Source organism: Helicoverpa zea, chromosome 5, assembly GCF_022581195.2.
Source record: "Helicoverpa zea isolate HzStark_Cry1AcR chromosome 5, ilHelZeax1.1, whole genome shotgun sequence".
Lineage (NCBI taxonomy): Eukaryota > Metazoa > Arthropoda > Insecta > Lepidoptera > Noctuidae > Helicoverpa > Helicoverpa zea.
Window position 1 is genome coordinate 4,762,541 of NC_061456.1, and position 16,530 is coordinate 4,779,070.

Sequence of the window (16,530 nt, forward strand, 5' to 3'; positions counted from 1 at the left end):
GATAGACTGCGAATGTTAAATATTATAAAATTCACATTAGTTCTTTAAAAGAGCTTCTAAGTGTACTTTGTAAAGCCTTTGTGCCTTTTAAAATCTTCACAGCGTGAACTGGGTTTTGAAATGCCATTCGACACCAACTAACTAAACGCGACAATATGACGTAAAGATTTTCGTTCAAAAATAATGACTCAGGTGCTATTAGGCAAATTAAAATACATGAGCACGAATATACATGAATTATCCTTAAATTTTTATTAGGTTGCCTTATTAGGTAACTCGTTTAATAAACTACTGTCATAAGTCAAGACAAAATTAAAATGATTACCATGGCTATTTAATAATGCATCACCATAATATCATTACTTCAGAACTGAATGGTTTTTGTCAAACAAAAATATAGTATTAAGATAACCTAAAAGTGCAGTTTCTTATTTAACTAACGAACGATTTATTGCCATTAATACGATGTTTGGTAATTTGCTAAGAACTACTATAACCCGTTGCTTTCGCTCACAAAATGTAGTCAAAGTTGCTGCTGCTCCAATCATCAGACGCGAAGTGCATACTACAAACCCCTCATATGATTTAATGGAATTCTTTGATGACAAGAAAAATTGGAATGAAACTAATATCAGAGTTGGTAGAGCATGGAAATTGGATGAATTGCGAATAAAATCGAATACGGATTTACATAAACTATGGTATGTACTGTTAAAAGAACGAAACATGCTGTACACAATGGAACATGAATGTAAGAACAAGATGAGATTGTTTCCCAATCCTGAGAGAATTGACAAAGTTCAAGAATCGATGGACCATATAGAGACAGTAATAAGGGAAAGGAATGTTGCTTACTACAAGCTGGAGACGGGAGAGACAGGTGAAAGGCCTGTTGAGGATGTTGTTAACCTCTTTGGCTTACCAGACAAGCATGAGAAATCAGAGTATCACATCCCTCAGTTTATGAACAAACGCTGGGTTAGACCTTACCTTGAAAATGGTTTCATAACCAGTGCAGCAGTCAAAAAGTTTTATAGATTGTATAAAGAAAAAGAGTATAACACTGCAAGAAAAGCTCGCAACCGGGACTTTAACCATGTACAACATTTGCTGAAGCGGTTCCCTGACCTGGATATGGAGAAACTAAAAGCTGAATACCCTGATGTGGATATTGAAAAAGCTAAAAGATCCAAAAAAGCTAGAGGACATTTTATGCCAAAATACTAATTAATTAAACAATAAATAGTGTAGTAATATTATAGTTTTATTCATTGTTCCTTAAAATTATTATAAGAAATACCAGTTTCTGTAATTGTAATAAAAATATAGGTAGTTAATATAAGGTAACAAATTTCAAGTTTGCTGCCTTAATATATTAATCACTTATTGGTGGGATCAGAAGTAAGAAGAACATAAGCATAATCAAAAACACTTATGGCCTTACTACAAAAACTTTAACAACTGTTTTACACTTGTCTAAAAAAAATGTGTCTCCAAAATGAACCTTATGTCAATGTCATAATTTGACATTTTTTTAAACAAGTCTTAAACTGACGTTAAAAAGTTTTTGTGGTAAGACGGTTAGTAACTAATAATAAGTTATAAAAAATGTGTACAGAAACAAATACTTTGCTCAAGTACCTTTAAGTTGGCTATTCTTGGTTTAAAATTGCTGCAGTACACATAATAAAATAAAAAAAAAAAAACAATTTATGGCACAGGAATCAAAACTCTTATTTCACATTCTAAGATTTGGTCCCATAATTCTTTCCTTCCAGCCTTTCCTTTCATCCTGCAGTGTTGCCAGGGCATCAAGAGCTTATGGTTCTAAAAGGCTAATAGTTTTAAAAACTTCCAAAATATCCGGCATGTCTCCACTATTCCTAAGATTATGATAAACAATTCGTAATTCTTGGCTTGTTTTCATAATGTGCTTGTATTTTTTAATAAAATCTTCTGTTACAACATAACCCTGTTCAAGTAAAGTTTGTGATTTATTTTCACCATCTTCTGGATGCTCATTTAATTTGTTCCATGTTTCCTGCACATCTTGCACATTGTATGTGTCCAAATATGCTTCTAATGTTATAAACAGAGTATGAACAACATTGTTCAAGCTACATTCTGTTTCAAGTTTAAGAGCCTTATTGTCAAGTTTATCATATTTAACATTATTCTCCTCAGGCTCATCTTCAAGAGACCACTTCTCACATTGTTTTAGCAAATATTGTATCATTTTCTTAACCTTTTTAGGTTTCTCAAATAACTTTGGACAGATTTTAATTTCAGAATCTTCTGGTGGATAATTCTGCCACTGTGCTTCTTTGAAGAAGTTTATTAAAGTACTAATAATGCAATCACTATTTATTCCAAGCAGTTTTTTTATGTGTAACATGCCCATCATGTGCCTCATAAATGTTGGTTCAATTTTTTCCAAAATCCTGACAATAGAATCATGTGGCATACCTGAAAAACATTAACAATTAGTGAAACCAGCATTAGTGTCTATTTGGCACTGATAGTTTTTATTGGAACAGTGTAGGAATTTACAGGGCTTCAATAAAAGCTAAAATTAAATTAATAAACACTAATAAAAATTTAAAACTGATATGATCTTGTGCAGACATTGTGAATAAAAACATATATGCAGTAAAACGTTGATACAAACCTGAGATTAGTTTATAGAATTCATTTGCAAATGTAGTGCAGAATTTGGCAGTATTTGGATAGTCAACGTTTGCATAACTCTCACATAGATAATATGTCTGGACCATTGTGTTCAGCCATATCTGAAAATCAAAGATACATATTACAATACAAAAATTTTTATTATAAAATTAAACACTTCTTGATTGGTTCAGTAATTTACTTGCTATGGCCTAATATGGAAAGTAAAATGTAATGCAGCACTGTGGAAGTAAGTATCCTTTCTTTATACTATACTTATAGAATAAAGAGGAAACATTTTTTCATTTGTACCCCAAAAAATTATTTCACTGAAGCAACAGTATGCTTGAGTAACAAGGCTATATTTTGCCAGGGTACAGAAGCAGTTCGCCTAGGGCACTGGTAAAACACTGCAAGGGCAGGAAAAAGCTAGTAATGTAAAATTATAACCCAGAATTCTATTATTACTTTTTGTATTATTTGTTTACTTACTATCATAGTTCTTTGCATAGAATCTGGGTACTGCAGATGAATTACATGTGCAAAAATTCTCATTATTTGCCTGGAGTTGGCGGTGACAGCACCAGTGTACAGTACGTTGTCTGACCACAGAACAACTGCCATTAAAGGTTTGGTTGACCTCATAATGTGACGTGTTATATTGTTGGAGTGCCTGGAAATATCATTTTAATACATTAGCAATATGTATGTCAATGAAATTATGACTTTGATGTAAATAATTAAATTGTTAAGTAATAAAGTTTGAGCAATACCTTAATAGCCAAATAGCCAAATCAAACTGCAATAATTCTACAACACTCTCTAGAACTATAAACAAGCGTTCTATCCTGTTTGGCCTATCTAGAAGTTCAAATATTTCGAATTTCTCTTTCTGAAAATGTGTGCCTCTTAGGCTTTGTTTCATATCTTCTGGCGTATTCTCCTCTTTGTCCACTAAAGGGCCATCTTGGCTGCTGGCACTCATTTCATACTCAACTCTATTCATGCAGTACTTTACTATTCCTTTTCTGTGTTCAAACTCAACTCTGTTTGTGAATGTGTCCTCTTTTAATTCCATAGGGGAAGTTAGGAAGTCTATATAGCAGGTTCTTAAGTCTTTGACAAGGCATGGTGGGTGTGTGCTAAAGTTGAGAGCCAGGATCTGTTGGCTTTTGTTTATAATCTGAGACACTGAATAGTCTGCATATTCATCTTCATGGGCATTCTGAAATGTTATAAAGTTTGTATTAAATACTTTAATTGGATCATAATATTGTTAACAGGGTTCAATTAAGAGTGTAGAGTTTTATTTCAACTGGTGAAATGGGACATATAAAGAGATTAAAATACTTCCTTACAAAGAAGTGAAATCAAAATTTTTAAAAGCAGATTAGTTTGGTTATTAAATCTATAGTTAAGTAATCTTTTTATAGTTCAAGTTTCAAAGATAATTTTCTATATACATACCAAAATGATCTCCACAACATCTTTGAGTACATTAGAGGATAAATATTGAACAGGTGTTATGCAAAATTGGCAAACTTCTAAAGCTTCATACCAAATTTTACTCTTAATTTCTATTGAGAATGATTCCTGTGCATATGATGGCATTTGCTTGATCTCTTTCTGAAAACATAATCAATTAAACAATTTACTTATACTTATACATTTTATTCATGATTTCCATAGAAGTTCTTATATTTTGTTTTAAACTGCATATTATTGATACAAAGACTAGTCAGAAGCCAGTGTGACACCAGTCTAACCAAGGGGTATTAGGTTGCCCGGATCACTGGGTTGAGGGGTCCAGATAGGGCAGTCGCTCCTTGTAAAGCACTGGTACTCAGCTACATCCAGTTAAACTGGAAGCCGACCCCAACATAGTTGGGAAAAAGGCTCAGAGGATGATTATTGATACAAAGACTATATATGTATAATAATGAAGTACCTAGCTAGCTTATAAAATAATAGAGACTCATTTAACTTACACCGTTCTTGTCATGGTGTTTGCAAACACTTTTTTTGGTACATGATGGCAGATACAACAACAATAGTCTTGCACGATGATCAAAATAGGCGCTACATGAAACCTGTCTGCAAGCCTGGATGAAGTTCTTCTTTTTCTTGGTTTGGAGTTCCACGTCTGCGTTCTTCACAGCTTTGGCACGTTTGCGGGACGACTCATCGGGACCATTTTCCCGCTTTAAACTTTTTTTATTATTTGGAGACAGTTTAGGCCGTTTCTTCCTAGGACTCATTATTTTGCACTGTTTTATATACAAAAAATGCAAATTTTAACTTTGAGGCCACCTTATGTTATAGCTTTGGAAATAATAATTAGAAAATCGTTGTCTAAATTGAAAATCCGTTGTTTTCTATCCAATTCACATTCACAAGAACCGCTAGTTGCTGGCAAAATGACAAATATTGTCAATGTCAATTTCACTTTGACGTTGGGAGCAAGGGAGCAAAATTGACATATGGGAGCAACCGGTGCAATCATTGACATATATTCTAGCGATAGACAAGAACATCCATACAAATAATTTACCCGCTTATGTCGTCTGTTGACATCTCGATGACGTATTGTGACATGTAGTCATCCTCATTGATGTTAATTGCAGAAGTGTCGCTCGTATTTTGCCTACATTTTTCATTACTCAAAAAGTTTATATCTAAGTGAATTCAAAATCATGTAATATATTAAAACCAGGAACTTATTTTTAGGGTTTTTAATATTAATTACGATGTTTTTTTTTCTTAAGAGGGCTATCACAAATTTTCGCGAATTTAATTATTTTTTCTTGAAAGTAAGAACATACCATGACAAAGTGAAGTCTGTTTTCATTGATATTTTACCTACTGCCAGTTTTATGGCACATCTGTTTCTGCACGATTTTCTTAATCCATAATTTAAGATGGCGGGCGGGAACAAATTAATGCATATTTGTAAAATTGAATTATAAATGAAAAGTATGATATACAAGCGTTGTAATAGCATGAACAGCGTGTAATTTTACTAACTTGACTCTCGAATTAGTTTATATGTGTAAGTTTATACCTTGATATGTATTTTATAATTGTCGTTTCATAGACATCCATCTGACGCAGGTGTCAAAATCGCTCTGATTTGCCATTTTGGGCACTGCATAGTCTGCACTGCAGTTCAGTGTGGTAAGCTTTTTGTTCGGAACGTTCTATCTAGTACGTAGTACATATATATCGATGGGTGCAATCGTTTCGTTTAACCCATAGACATAATTATAGTAAACAGGACTGCGCACTTTTACCCAAAAAACGAGCCGAGTGAAACAGCTAGTACGGAGGCCGTCTGTCCCTTTCTAGTAGGGTGACTATGAGATAAAGGTATCCGATGAGATAATCCGAATTTGCTAAGATTATTAAACACAGATTGGTATTGGAATTATAACTTACGCAGTTTGTGACCTTAAAATACTAATGTAGGCTTTTAATAAATAACGGGAATTAGCAGTATAAAAGCAGGAAGATTCGAAGTTTACTGTTTTGTTTTTGTATTATTGCTTCACATATAGACTGCTGAGCCGTTTATGTCGCCTTTCTTCATTTTTTGGGAAGCTATAACAATAGTACAACAGTTTTAAAATCCATCACCCATATTTTGACTCATTACAAGAATTCATGGGCACCCTAGTTGTTTGATTTACGAAAATGTTATTATTAGCTAACCTGTAGAACGATATATTGCAACCACCATAGGATTCACTTTTACAAGTATAAACGCAACACTTTTTCACGATTTCAATAGTTGAAATTGATTTAATACAAAAAATATAAACAAAATTTTAAATGCTGATTACGCGCCAAGAATGTTCAGGGTTACCGCTAGAAAATAAAAAAAAGCAAAATAAAAAATTATGTTGTTTATGTTTTTAGAATAAAAACGAATAAATTAATGCGGTTGTTGTTAATTTGTTGACTTACAATTGTTAAAATAAGATAAAAATGTAAGTGATTGAATTGTTTTTTTGGGAAAACAAAACTGTTGAACACAACATTTTTTACGCTGGCAAGGTGTTAGAAAGAGATAAACGGCCTCCGTTCTAACTATCCCTCTCGGCTAGGATTTGCCTCTGTGTATTATGCAACCAATTTAGTAGGGGAAAGTGGTCACCATTCGTACGTGGGGCACATTCGTGCAGTTAGTATAGCAGAAAAACTAAACGGCACACACACACGCCTTTGCTTGTGTGCATAGACATACCGGCTGCCATATTGTTAGCGGAGTGGCGCGGCAGTCGCACCACAGTGTATCGGCTGACGTAACGTGTTTTCGCGCGCGGTGAGTAAATTTTTTCCTTAGGTGTAATTCGCAATTGTAAGTAGAATTGTTATGTTTTTGACAATATGGTGATTATTAATTAATGTTAATATTGTTTATTTTGAGCTTTAATTGTTATATTTCTCAAACTAAATTAGAATTTGTATAAAGTTGTACTTTAATTTTGTGCAAGGTATGGGGGGGTGCTTTCGTACAGCCAAACAGGGGGCACATTCGTACGCGTACGAATGTACGAATACGAAGATTTTTATGAAATAAAATATGGTAAACTTTTAAAATACCAGGCAAAAAGCACAATAACATGTCTTTCCTTTTATAAAGTATTGTTCTTCTAACAAAATGAAATATGTTTATTAAATAAGCCTTACAATTAATATTTTATTGCAGAATCATGGTGCGAAAATATAAAAAAAGGGCACGCGTACTAAAAGGGTACACCTACGTTGGGAAGAAACCGGGATCATCATGGTCATTCTTTTTCCCTGTTATAGAAGACATATACACTCTGTATATCAGTGAAGTCGCCATGATCCTCCCTGATCCAGAACTGGGCTGGAACAGGGCTGTACAGCTAGAATGGCTAGACTTTTTACTTTTGCAGTTAATTTAAATAATTATAATGTGCAATTACTTCAAAAGTAACAATCAAAATGTATGATTACCTATTTTAAGTTTTAATTGACTGACACTAAGACTGTACAACAATCTCATAGAAAGTGATTGTAAAGATCTCATTTAGACTGATTGTATCAATAAGTAAACTAAGGATGAACGATATAATGTTTTGTTATTTTTCTAAAGAAAGATTTATCGAAGTAAGAAAGAGTTACAAGTCAAATATTATTAAGTTAGTTCTTTGAGAAATACATATTTTTATAATAATTATTAAAAATTTAACGACTTTAATAGGCTTTTTAATTACCCTGTATGAATCTACCCCATGCGTATGAAAGTACCCCACCTACTGTACGAACGTACCCCGTACGTGGGGCAAGTTCGTACAAATATCTTATCGTAGAAAAATGACTATAACTCTATAACCTTTTGACATAATAGTGTCGGACTTTTTGGTAGCAAACTACAATATATTTGTTATACTTAGGTCTATAAACTAGATAAATTCGATTATTAATCATAAATTAAAAAAAATAAAATCTAAAAAGCGTACGAAGGGTAACCACTTTCCCCTACTTTATTGCGTTAGAATAGAGTTCATTTTCGTAAATATATATTTTGAGCATGCGCAATCTTGTTTAGTATATTACATCTATGGTTTAAAAATACTATATTACAACAAGAATGGATAAAAACTGGACATTTAACTATTTTTAAAAAATAATAGTGAAGCAGTTAGGGTGTCTATATTTTGCGCCAAGTAGATTTATCATGAATTTTAATTGAGGTGGATCTGTGTCGTATGTGTGTTCATGTTAACCATCCTTTTATTTTCTAGGAAATCAGCTTTTATGAATTAATTGTTAACATTTTATTTTATTGATTTGATTTGCCTACTTAACATTAGATAGGTATGTTGACTTACCTATCTAATCTAACCTTAATGCTTCGCACCTACGTTCTTCTTCTTCGTCCTGCCATGTTCCCAATTTTATTTGGGGTCGGCGCAATATGTCTTCCGCTTCCATTCTTCCCGGTCACTCGTCATACTGACACTCCCTTCTTATTCATGTCATCTTTCAGGCAATCCATCCATCTTTTTTTAGGTCTTCCCTGTCCTCTCCATCCATCTACTAGATTAAGATCAAAAATGTAAAATTGGTGTACCTAATAAAGTATATCTATCTATCTACATTCCTTAGCAAACATTTTGTTGCATGCGTGTAGGGCTTCCATCCGTCCGGGTTTCCCCGGATTTGTCCTCGTTTGGAGGCCGTCCGGGGGCCGTCCGGGCGGGGTTTCAAGAAGTGTCCGGGGAAAACCCGGACACTTTTCATGTAAGGAAGCACCTCATTGAATTTAAGTATATGTTAGTAGTAAATGGATTACAAATTAGGTATTATTTTGTTTAAAAAAATCGTACTCGTTCGGGTAAAAATGCGATTTACGCCAAATGACCGGGTTTTTTTAGTGTTTGTCCGGGTTTGGCGAAATTCGAGATGGCAGCCCTACATGAGTGTAATCTCTCTTCATTACATGCCAAAAGTGTTAATGCTTTACACCTACAGATACCGGCACGGATATTGGGCTCTCGGCGGAAGAGTGGGGATCGCTTTGCGCACCCGTACGCATAAGGCAATAAGGCAGTAAATCGCTTCTGCGCAGGTGAAGGTCATGGCCCGATATCCGTGCCGATAACTGTACGTTACTTTGGTAATAACACTTATGCAGGAATATTGACTCAAGTTGACCGATTTAGATATTTTTTTTTAGAAATGCCCGAAAAGCGCGACGTTAATATAAATCTGGTACTTAATATAACAACAAAAAGGTTATGAAGTGCCTCGTAGTCATGACTAAACGAAAACTAGTTGCCAATTAAACCCGTTGATCCTTTTTAGGGTTTCCATAGGTCATTTACCTACTAGGGCAGATATCTAAATTGAATTCAAAGCTGCTGAAGGTACGAACTTGTTAACCTACCTTAGTTTGGGTATATTTAAGTATGCAATAAACTGATTAAAAAATATTCAAGGTTATCGTTATAAACAAACTATTGATAGTTGAAACAAATCTACGCAACTTCATTGTAACGTTCGGCTGCGTACCCAGTGCTAAATATTGAAAATTATTGATTCATAGTTTGCCGCAACCTGTACAAGTTCACGATTGCACTTTATTCTAGTCGAGGTGACAGAGGTATAAAACCACAACACTGCCAGCTCGGGTATCAGTTCCGCAGGGATCATTGGAGACCACCACGACAGTACCTCCCGAAAAATGGCTTTCGTATTCAAGGTAGGTACCTACCATTTTTTGTTTACTTGTTAATTTAATTTCATCGATTATTTTTTTAATAAAAATTAATTAGGTATTGAGAAAGAGATCTTATGTTTTATTAAAGTTAGGTATCCTTATATTTTTTTCAATTAATATATAATGGTTAATTTTAAACATCTTAATTAGGGAGATTTTGCCGTTTATTGGAACTTTTCTGGTTTCGCTGAGAATGTGACATACCTACATACTTACAAGTTCATGCTGGATCGTAATTGCTGATAAATGCAAGGTGTTATGTTTACTGTATCAACCCTTGCTTGGCTTTAATTGAAAAATTACAATTTTAATTTCGCTAATTTCATGATACACATAACTTCCATATATTTCATCTACCCAAACAAAATACTTACTTACTAGATTGACCCACCCATGAGAGAACACCTCATTATCAGTCTTTTTCATCCTATCAATGACATCTAATATTTTCCTTTACTTCTAACAACCTTAACCAAATTAACTCGACCCTATTTTCGAATTTAAATAACAATGAATTTCAATCATTAAATTAGTCTCGTCAGCTTATTATAAAAAAACCCTGGGTCTCACTTTCTTCGTGGCCGATTATTTTTCATTGTCGCTATTGAGTAACGAGTTAATAACTGCTGACCGTGAAGGCCGTGACTTTTTGTCGCCTCTAACTGGAAGTATTGGTAAGAAATAAAAGAAAATAAGACACACCATCGAATTTCATCGTCATTTGCGGTATTAGCGTGGAATTTTCCATATTTGCTTCATGCACTAATGCACCTTGCATATTACGGAACAAACGAGATTCGGGAAGATTTTGATTTCTCGAGTAATTCACCTCAGTGCACCACCGCAGTTAAAGTCGTTGCATTTGAATCTACATGGTTAGTGCAGGCAGCTAATCCTAATCTGAGTTCTCTACTTGCAGTTCCTCACACCGGTAATGTTAGCAACAGTGGTGCTCTCAGGCAAAGCTCCTGGTGGCTATTCGTATAGCCGCTTCAGTGGACCAGTCAGCGGTCAAATCGTGGAAGTACAGGTACCAGCTGCTGAAGGTATCCCGGCTCAACAGCACGCAGACTACGGTTACGATCACCAAACTGGACAAATTCATCCGGATACTGCTAAATATGCGCATTTGAAGACTGTTGATTATGTGGTAAGTTTTCGGTGAGACTAGATTAACCTTAGGTTTTTGTAGGAGTGGTGATAATAAAGCATACGACGTGTTTTCTAGGCCAAACCTGACTACGCTTACTCATATGGCGTAGAAGATCCTCACACAGGCAACCTTCAGAACCATAAGGAACATCGCGATGGTGATGTTGTCCAGGGAGAGTATTCGCTTGTCGAACCTGATGGCTCCATCCGTCTTGTGAGATACACCGCCGACCCCAAAAATGGTTTCCAGGTAATATTTATTTTCTTTAGTTTTCATTGGTGGCTTGCATTATTTCAGGTCACATGTGGTAACATAAATCAGTAGCAACTTATATTTCAAAGTTCTTTGTTATAAATAAATGATGATCTAGAGATCAGTGACGATTTGCAACTGTATTACGTGTTAGTAGTATAAGTGTAGGTATCTAATCGTTCCTTTTTGTCCGTTACTTCAGGCTACCGTCCACAAAAAAGCAGGAGGTCAACCACAGAAGCTTGTCCATTATGGCCATGCGAAACAAGAACGAGAAGACGATTCCGGAGAGTACTAGTCCTGTTACATTACTTTAGTTTAGTGTTTTGTACGTTGTTGAATATTTATTAAAGCTTTTTGATTAATAAAACAAAAGAATAATACAATCACTCGTCATTTAATTTACAAATCCAAACACAATTTTACACTTTTAACTTGTTCCATAGTTCATCTCAATAATGATTTGATCGTGTCTTTCGAGAACGGTAGCACTACGGTATGGGTTTTATCTCCGGCAATCATTTGAAGTGCTTGCAAATATCTTAGCTGAAAATTTTCAAAATCATATCAGGGAACGATACGTATCCCAGAAGTTCGACCTCTTTGAATTTTTTTAAACGATGACGCTACTAACCTGCATGCAGTAAGGATTATCCATGAGCAATTTAGTAGCCTTCTGAAGGTTCTTAGTGGATTCTATTTCAGCGTTGGCTACGATTATTTTAGCGTTCGCCAACCTTGATGACTCGGCTTCCGTCGCCATTGCTTTTTGCAGCTGCAGAGGCAGACTTATGTCCTTTCTGTGATATAGAAAAACGAATACCTACATATTTTATATCTTAACAGAATACAGTGTAAATAGATTTTGCCCTCGGTTATTTGGTTTTTGTGGGAGTCGCGTGACGCATGCACGCGAATATAGGTATCACAAGAGAATAATCAACACATGAAAAAAATGGCACTGTCATTGCTTACAATTCAAATCTCACGATCTCAACCCCCCAGTTAAGGGTGAGCGTCTTCATATTTTCAAACACCTGATAGCTCACTGCGGGACGGTCGACGAGGATTTCAGCTAGTTTTCGAGTCCCGAGAGCGTTGCGGAGAGTTGTAGCTGCTAAAAATTGAGTGGCTATCCTGCATGGACAGACAAATAGAGGACTTGAACTTTTATAGAACACAATAATCTACAGCAATTATTAGAGATCGTAATAATTTATCATCGTTATAATTAGCCATATTACATCGCTCGCTGAAATACCAATTACAAAGCGTTTAATCAGGTTTCCTGAACGATGTTTTCTTTTACCGTTAGTTCAAAATACCTACTCTTTGTCTTTTACTCAAGTTCATATTTACAGTTAACTAATGTAATTCTCTTTTATAATACTTGTGTTTTCACTTACTTATAATCAGCAACGTTAACAACAGCCCAAACCGGATCGTTTATTTTGTAGAAGACAACTGCATCCACAGCAATAGTCAGAGCATCTTTCGTCAAAGCCTGTTTATAAAGTGTAACCTGTGTAATCTATTTAGGTACCTATAACATGCTAGCCAATTATCATAAGTGCATACCGAACCTAAAATGTTGTGTCCATACATTTAAATACTGTTAGGATCGTAATGTATCGATGTGGAAACGTAAGCCTCAAGTTTGTTGCAGTCTTGTGAGGAGGTTCCTATGAGTTAAGTAAGTACTTATACTAAATCATTTACTAATTACCTCTTGTGGCGGTACAGCATAACTAATGATTCTGAGGTCAGTATACTTGACGGTATCGACGCATGGTAACACGTAGACGAGACCAGGTCCATACGCTTTGTTTTTCCGTAATTTTCCATTACGCAAAATGATTGCTCGTTCGAACTGTCTAACTACCTGTTTGAACATTAGAAAAATTGGAGGCAAAGATTTACTTAGTCAATGAAACTCTTACATGAAACTTGAAACAGAAATTGCAAGTAAAGAGAAAGAAAGGTAGAGGAACATTATCCAATATCCAATGAAAAAATACTCAGTGAACATAATGCTTTGACCCTTCGCGGAACAAAGTTGCAGCGCTGATTTTGTGCTACAGAAGTAGAACCTATATGCCTGCCCAGCCTTTTTAAACACTATGTTGGGGTCGGTTTCCAGTCTAACCCTATTTGAACGAATATTAGAAATCTCACTCACCACATAAATGGTAAACAAAGAAAATGGAAACGTTATTATAACTAGAAGCAAAGATAGGAATACGAGGCATGATTCTATGCATTTATTTTGATCTGAAAAAATAATGTGTTAGTGAAACTACTTATAATGGAGTGCGCAGCTATGAATAGGTATTCACTGAAGTACCTAATTAGAAAATTTTGAAAATAATCGGAATTATTTTTAATTCTATTGACTTTGGAATGGGAAAACATTAAAGATTAACTATTTTAAAAGTTCCGTAAAATATGAATTTAGGCAACGATATAACCATTTGAACCAGCAATTTGATTTAAATTGAAGCCCTGTGACATCACTTTTGATGCTTTTTCTAAATCCATATCTGTACTTTTGGCTGCCATTGAGATGCCATCATCTTGTATTTTTGTGTTGCTTTTTGTATAAGACATTTTTTTTTTCAATTTATTTGTTTAAAATACGGAAATTTGGAATATTTATGTTACGAAAGATAAGGTTACCAATTTGACGGTTGATGACAATCGAAAACTATTGTCATAGTATTAGAAACAGTTCTGAAACGTACAAATTGGCTATTTTGGCCGATCGCAATGTCATGAAAACTACTTTTTCTGTGAATAACTATTGCACATACTTTGCCTATGACTATGTAAGAAGATAAGGAAATTAAGATACCTACTTTGATTTATCTCTTGAGTTCTGGTGGATTTAGTTGCATTTATGGCATTGCTGAAAAAATAAACATAGAAACATTCGTACCTTCGCCGTAAAAGTTCTATTAAAGATGCAGCCAAACCAACGATTTCGAGGCACGTTCGCGGTGGCCTGGTTTGGTTGCTCATTGAAAAAATATGTATTGAATAGTTTTTATTAATGTATTTGAAAACTTACTGGACGTGTTCCTGGAAGTTCTATAGGGAATGGAAACAGTACAGTTGTAGACTGGTCTGCAGCAATATAATTCAAAGTTTGCAGGTATCTTAGCTGAAATAATATGACGCGTCAGAAAGGGAGGTCTTGCAATTAAGATGATAAACCATTCACCAAAAGAAGGTTTTTTAAGCAAGTTACAAGAAAGGCTGAAATAATGAATTTGAAACAAGTACAATTATTTAAATGATGGACAACAGATGCCTGCAGGTAGACTTGTAGACGTAGACTTCTAGCGAGGTAGACTGAACAAGATGACTTTTACCAGCATAATATGTGGATTCTCCATCATTATGAGAGAAGCTTCTTTAAGATTTTCTGCAGCTTTTATTTCACCTGCTGCCTCAATAACTTTGGCTTTAGCTATGCGAGTACCCTCAGCTTCGGCAGCCATCGCTTTTTGTAGCTCAAATGGCAGGAATACGTCTTTTCTAAAAATTACAAGAGAAAGGGATCTGATGATGCAATTATTAAGTGAAAATATGATGTAAACCGCTAGGACGACAGAACTGTGGGCATTTTATAGGTAATGACTTATGCACTGATGACAATACTGCAGACAGACTTTAGCATGCAACTAAAATAGTAATGGAAATATTTTGTGTTTTGTGTCGCCATTTCATTAAAGTTGTCTCAAAAGGGCTTCAGCGTGTTGGCTTCGGCCCCACGTTCGCCTTCCAAAAATCCGGGACTCTGTAGTCCCGTGGTCGGGTAGAGACATACAAGATGAAAATATTGTGTGTAGTGTTAAATTGTATTTACATTTCAACTCGCTCTATTTTAACGCCCCACAATTGAGTGGTCTTATCTATTTCAGCTCTCGACTTCTGACTTATTGTTTCTCGACTCGTTAGCAGAGTATATAACGAGTGCTGGCCAAGTATATTCCTGATAGTGGCTATTGTTATCAGTTCGTTTGCATACCTGCAATCGAAAATGGTCATTAATTCCTTTTTAATAAAGTCTAAAACGAAATATCATTTCGGTAATATGTTGTGATTCTATTACTTGTTTGATTGAATGTTCAAGAGGCAATGAAGTGGTTTGTCTATGTGGAAGTACACGACTGCATCTACAGTAACCGTCACTGAGTCTTTTGTGAGAATCTGAAACATAAAGATTTGTAAATGACAAAAAAAAACATGGATATAGAAAAAAAATACATATCAGACGATAACGACCACTCTCACATTAAACTCGATTTCATTGCTTAGTTACATACACAAGAAACAATTATACAAGAAATTTTACTTACTTCTTGAGGTGGTAAGTTAAAGGACTGAGTCCTGAGATCAACCATATGAATACTGTCAGTGCACGGTATCACCCATATTATTCCCGGTCCAGCTGGTGAGTCTTTCCGAACTCGCCCAAATCGCATGATTATCGCCCTTTTGTATTGTTTTACCACCTAGAATAACATTGATAGCTGTGGTACTGGCATAATAGTGAGTTGGTAATGGTCAATGTCATTTGAATGAAATTCAGCATTTTCATAAGTGGTATGAGCATGATTAGTAGGAATGGAATGAGCTATCGTTGTGAGTTTTGGATAGGATAATGGAATGCAGTGGTTCTTAAAAATACGTTTTGTAATGGGTACACACTGGGCTTACGTCCAGCTACTATTTACCTGTTAGTTATTAAATCCTGACATACAAGCTTCTTGGTGACAATATGTTTACGTGGTCGAAGCTCGAACCCTCTTGACATGAATAATTATAATACAAACTTACCCGAAAGCAGATCAGCAAAATTAATGGAAATAATATTATTCCTATAATAGCCAATATCCGAAATACTTTTTCTTTACGTGATTCTTTGTAATATCCTATAATGAAAATATTATTTTAATGTTTTTCGATAAAAGGATTACACAGTGTACGTTTACCACATTGATATTCATGAAGATCTCTCGGCTAAGTCTAATTTCTTAATTGTTAAATTACAAATGGTAATTAAGAGTTGCATGTACTATTTACTTGTATTTGTAGTATCTGTTTTTGCTCTTTGTTCCATTATATGAAATTTTTTAATCAAACATAGTATTGCTTAATGTGAACACTATTTACAAAGTTATGACATGTAACGTCAGTCAAT

At 34.9% G+C, this 16,530-nt stretch overlaps 4 protein-coding genes across 4 annotated transcripts; 2 read left to right on the forward strand and 2 right to left on the reverse strand.

Annotated features, from left to right (window-relative positions):
- Positions 1-374: 374 nt before the first annotated feature.
- On the forward strand, positions 375-1,256 carry LOC124630483 (39S ribosomal protein L47, mitochondrial). Its single transcript, XM_047164405.1, has one exon. It carries the CDS (start codon positions 466-468, stop codon positions 1,225-1,227), a length of 762 nt encoding a protein of 253 aa, XP_047020361.1. The 5' UTR covers positions 375-465; the 3' UTR covers positions 1,228-1,256.
- On the reverse strand, positions 1,244-5,098 carry LOC124630482. The gene is made up of 7 exons (XM_047164404.1): positions 4,656-5,098; positions 4,135-4,293; positions 3,441-3,892; positions 3,160-3,340; positions 2,669-2,789; positions 1,585-2,466; positions 1,244-1,435 (listed from the first exon to the last, which is right to left on the reverse strand). The coding sequence occupies exons 1-6, from the start codon at positions 4,923-4,925 to the stop codon at positions 1,820-1,822; spliced, it is 1,830 nt and encodes a 609-aa protein (XP_047020360.1). The 5' UTR covers positions 4,926-5,098; the 3' UTR covers positions 1,244-1,435; positions 1,585-1,819.
- Positions 5,099-9,632: 4,534 nt separating this feature from the next.
- Positions 9,633-11,710, forward strand: LOC124630541 (cuticle protein 8-like). Its single transcript, XM_047164493.1, has 4 exons — positions 9,633-9,901; positions 10,839-11,069; positions 11,148-11,321; positions 11,527-11,710. Exons 1-4 carry the CDS (start codon positions 9,884-9,886, stop codon positions 11,620-11,622), a joined length of 519 nt encoding a protein of 172 aa, XP_047020449.1. The 5' UTR covers positions 9,633-9,883; the 3' UTR covers positions 11,623-11,710.
- On the reverse strand, positions 11,703-16,442 carry LOC124630542 (band 7 protein AGAP004871-like). Its single transcript, XM_047164494.1, has 12 exons — positions 15,686-16,442; positions 15,439-15,536; positions 15,193-15,354; positions 14,696-14,861; positions 14,392-14,484; positions 13,793-14,229; positions 13,504-13,595; positions 13,051-13,206; positions 12,731-12,828; positions 12,300-12,461; positions 11,959-12,124; positions 11,703-11,870 (listed from the first exon to the last, which is right to left on the reverse strand). The coding sequence occupies exons 6-12, from the start codon at positions 13,929-13,931 to the stop codon at positions 11,772-11,774; spliced, it is 912 nt and encodes a 303-aa protein (XP_047020450.1). The 5' UTR covers positions 13,932-14,229; positions 14,392-14,484; positions 14,696-14,861; positions 15,193-15,354; positions 15,439-15,536; positions 15,686-16,442; the 3' UTR covers positions 11,703-11,771.
- Between the last annotated feature and the right edge of the window lie 88 nt (positions 16,443-16,530).

What these genes read in the sequence shown, in the direction of transcription:
- LOC124630542 (XM_047164494.1), bottom strand. Translation starts at nt 13,931, where the DNA reads ATGTCTTATACAAAAAGCAACACAAAAATACAAGATGATGGCATCTCA. An exon ending in CTTTGTTTACCATTTATGTG is followed by an intron (nt 13,207 to 13,503) that starts GTGAGTGAGATT and finishes ATGTTCAAACAG; the next exon opens with GTAGTTAGACAGTTCGAACG. An exon ending in ATAATCCTTACTGCATGCAG is followed by an intron (nt 11,871 to 11,958) that starts GTTAGTAGCGTC and finishes GAAAATTTTCAG; the next exon opens with CTAAGATATTTGCAAGCACT.
- LOC124630483 (XM_047164405.1), top strand. Translation starts at nt 466, where the DNA reads ATGTTTGGTAATTTGCTAAGAACTACTATAACCCGTTGCTTTCGCTCA.
- LOC124630541 (XM_047164493.1), top strand. An exon ending in TGAAGACTGTTGATTATGTG is followed by an intron (nt 11,070 to 11,147) that starts GTAAGTTTTCGG and finishes CGTGTTTTCTAG; the next exon opens with GCCAAACCTGACTACGCTTA. An exon ending in ACCCCAAAAATGGTTTCCAG is followed by an intron (nt 11,322 to 11,526) that starts GTAATATTTATT and finishes CCGTTACTTCAG; the next exon opens with GCTACCGTCCACAAAAAAGC.
- LOC124630482 (XM_047164404.1), bottom strand. Translation starts at nt 4,925, where the DNA reads ATGAGTCCTAGGAAGAAACGGCCTAAACTGTCTCCAAATAATAAAAAA. An exon ending in ATGTTGTGGAGATCATTTTG is followed by an intron (nt 3,893 to 4,134) that starts GTATGTATATAG and finishes ATAACATTTCAG; the next exon opens with AATGCCCATGAAGATGAATA. An exon ending in TTGGCTATTTGGCTATTAAG is followed by an intron (nt 3,341 to 3,440) that starts GTATTGCTCAAA and finishes TGATATTTCCAG; the next exon opens with GCACTCCAACAATATAACAC.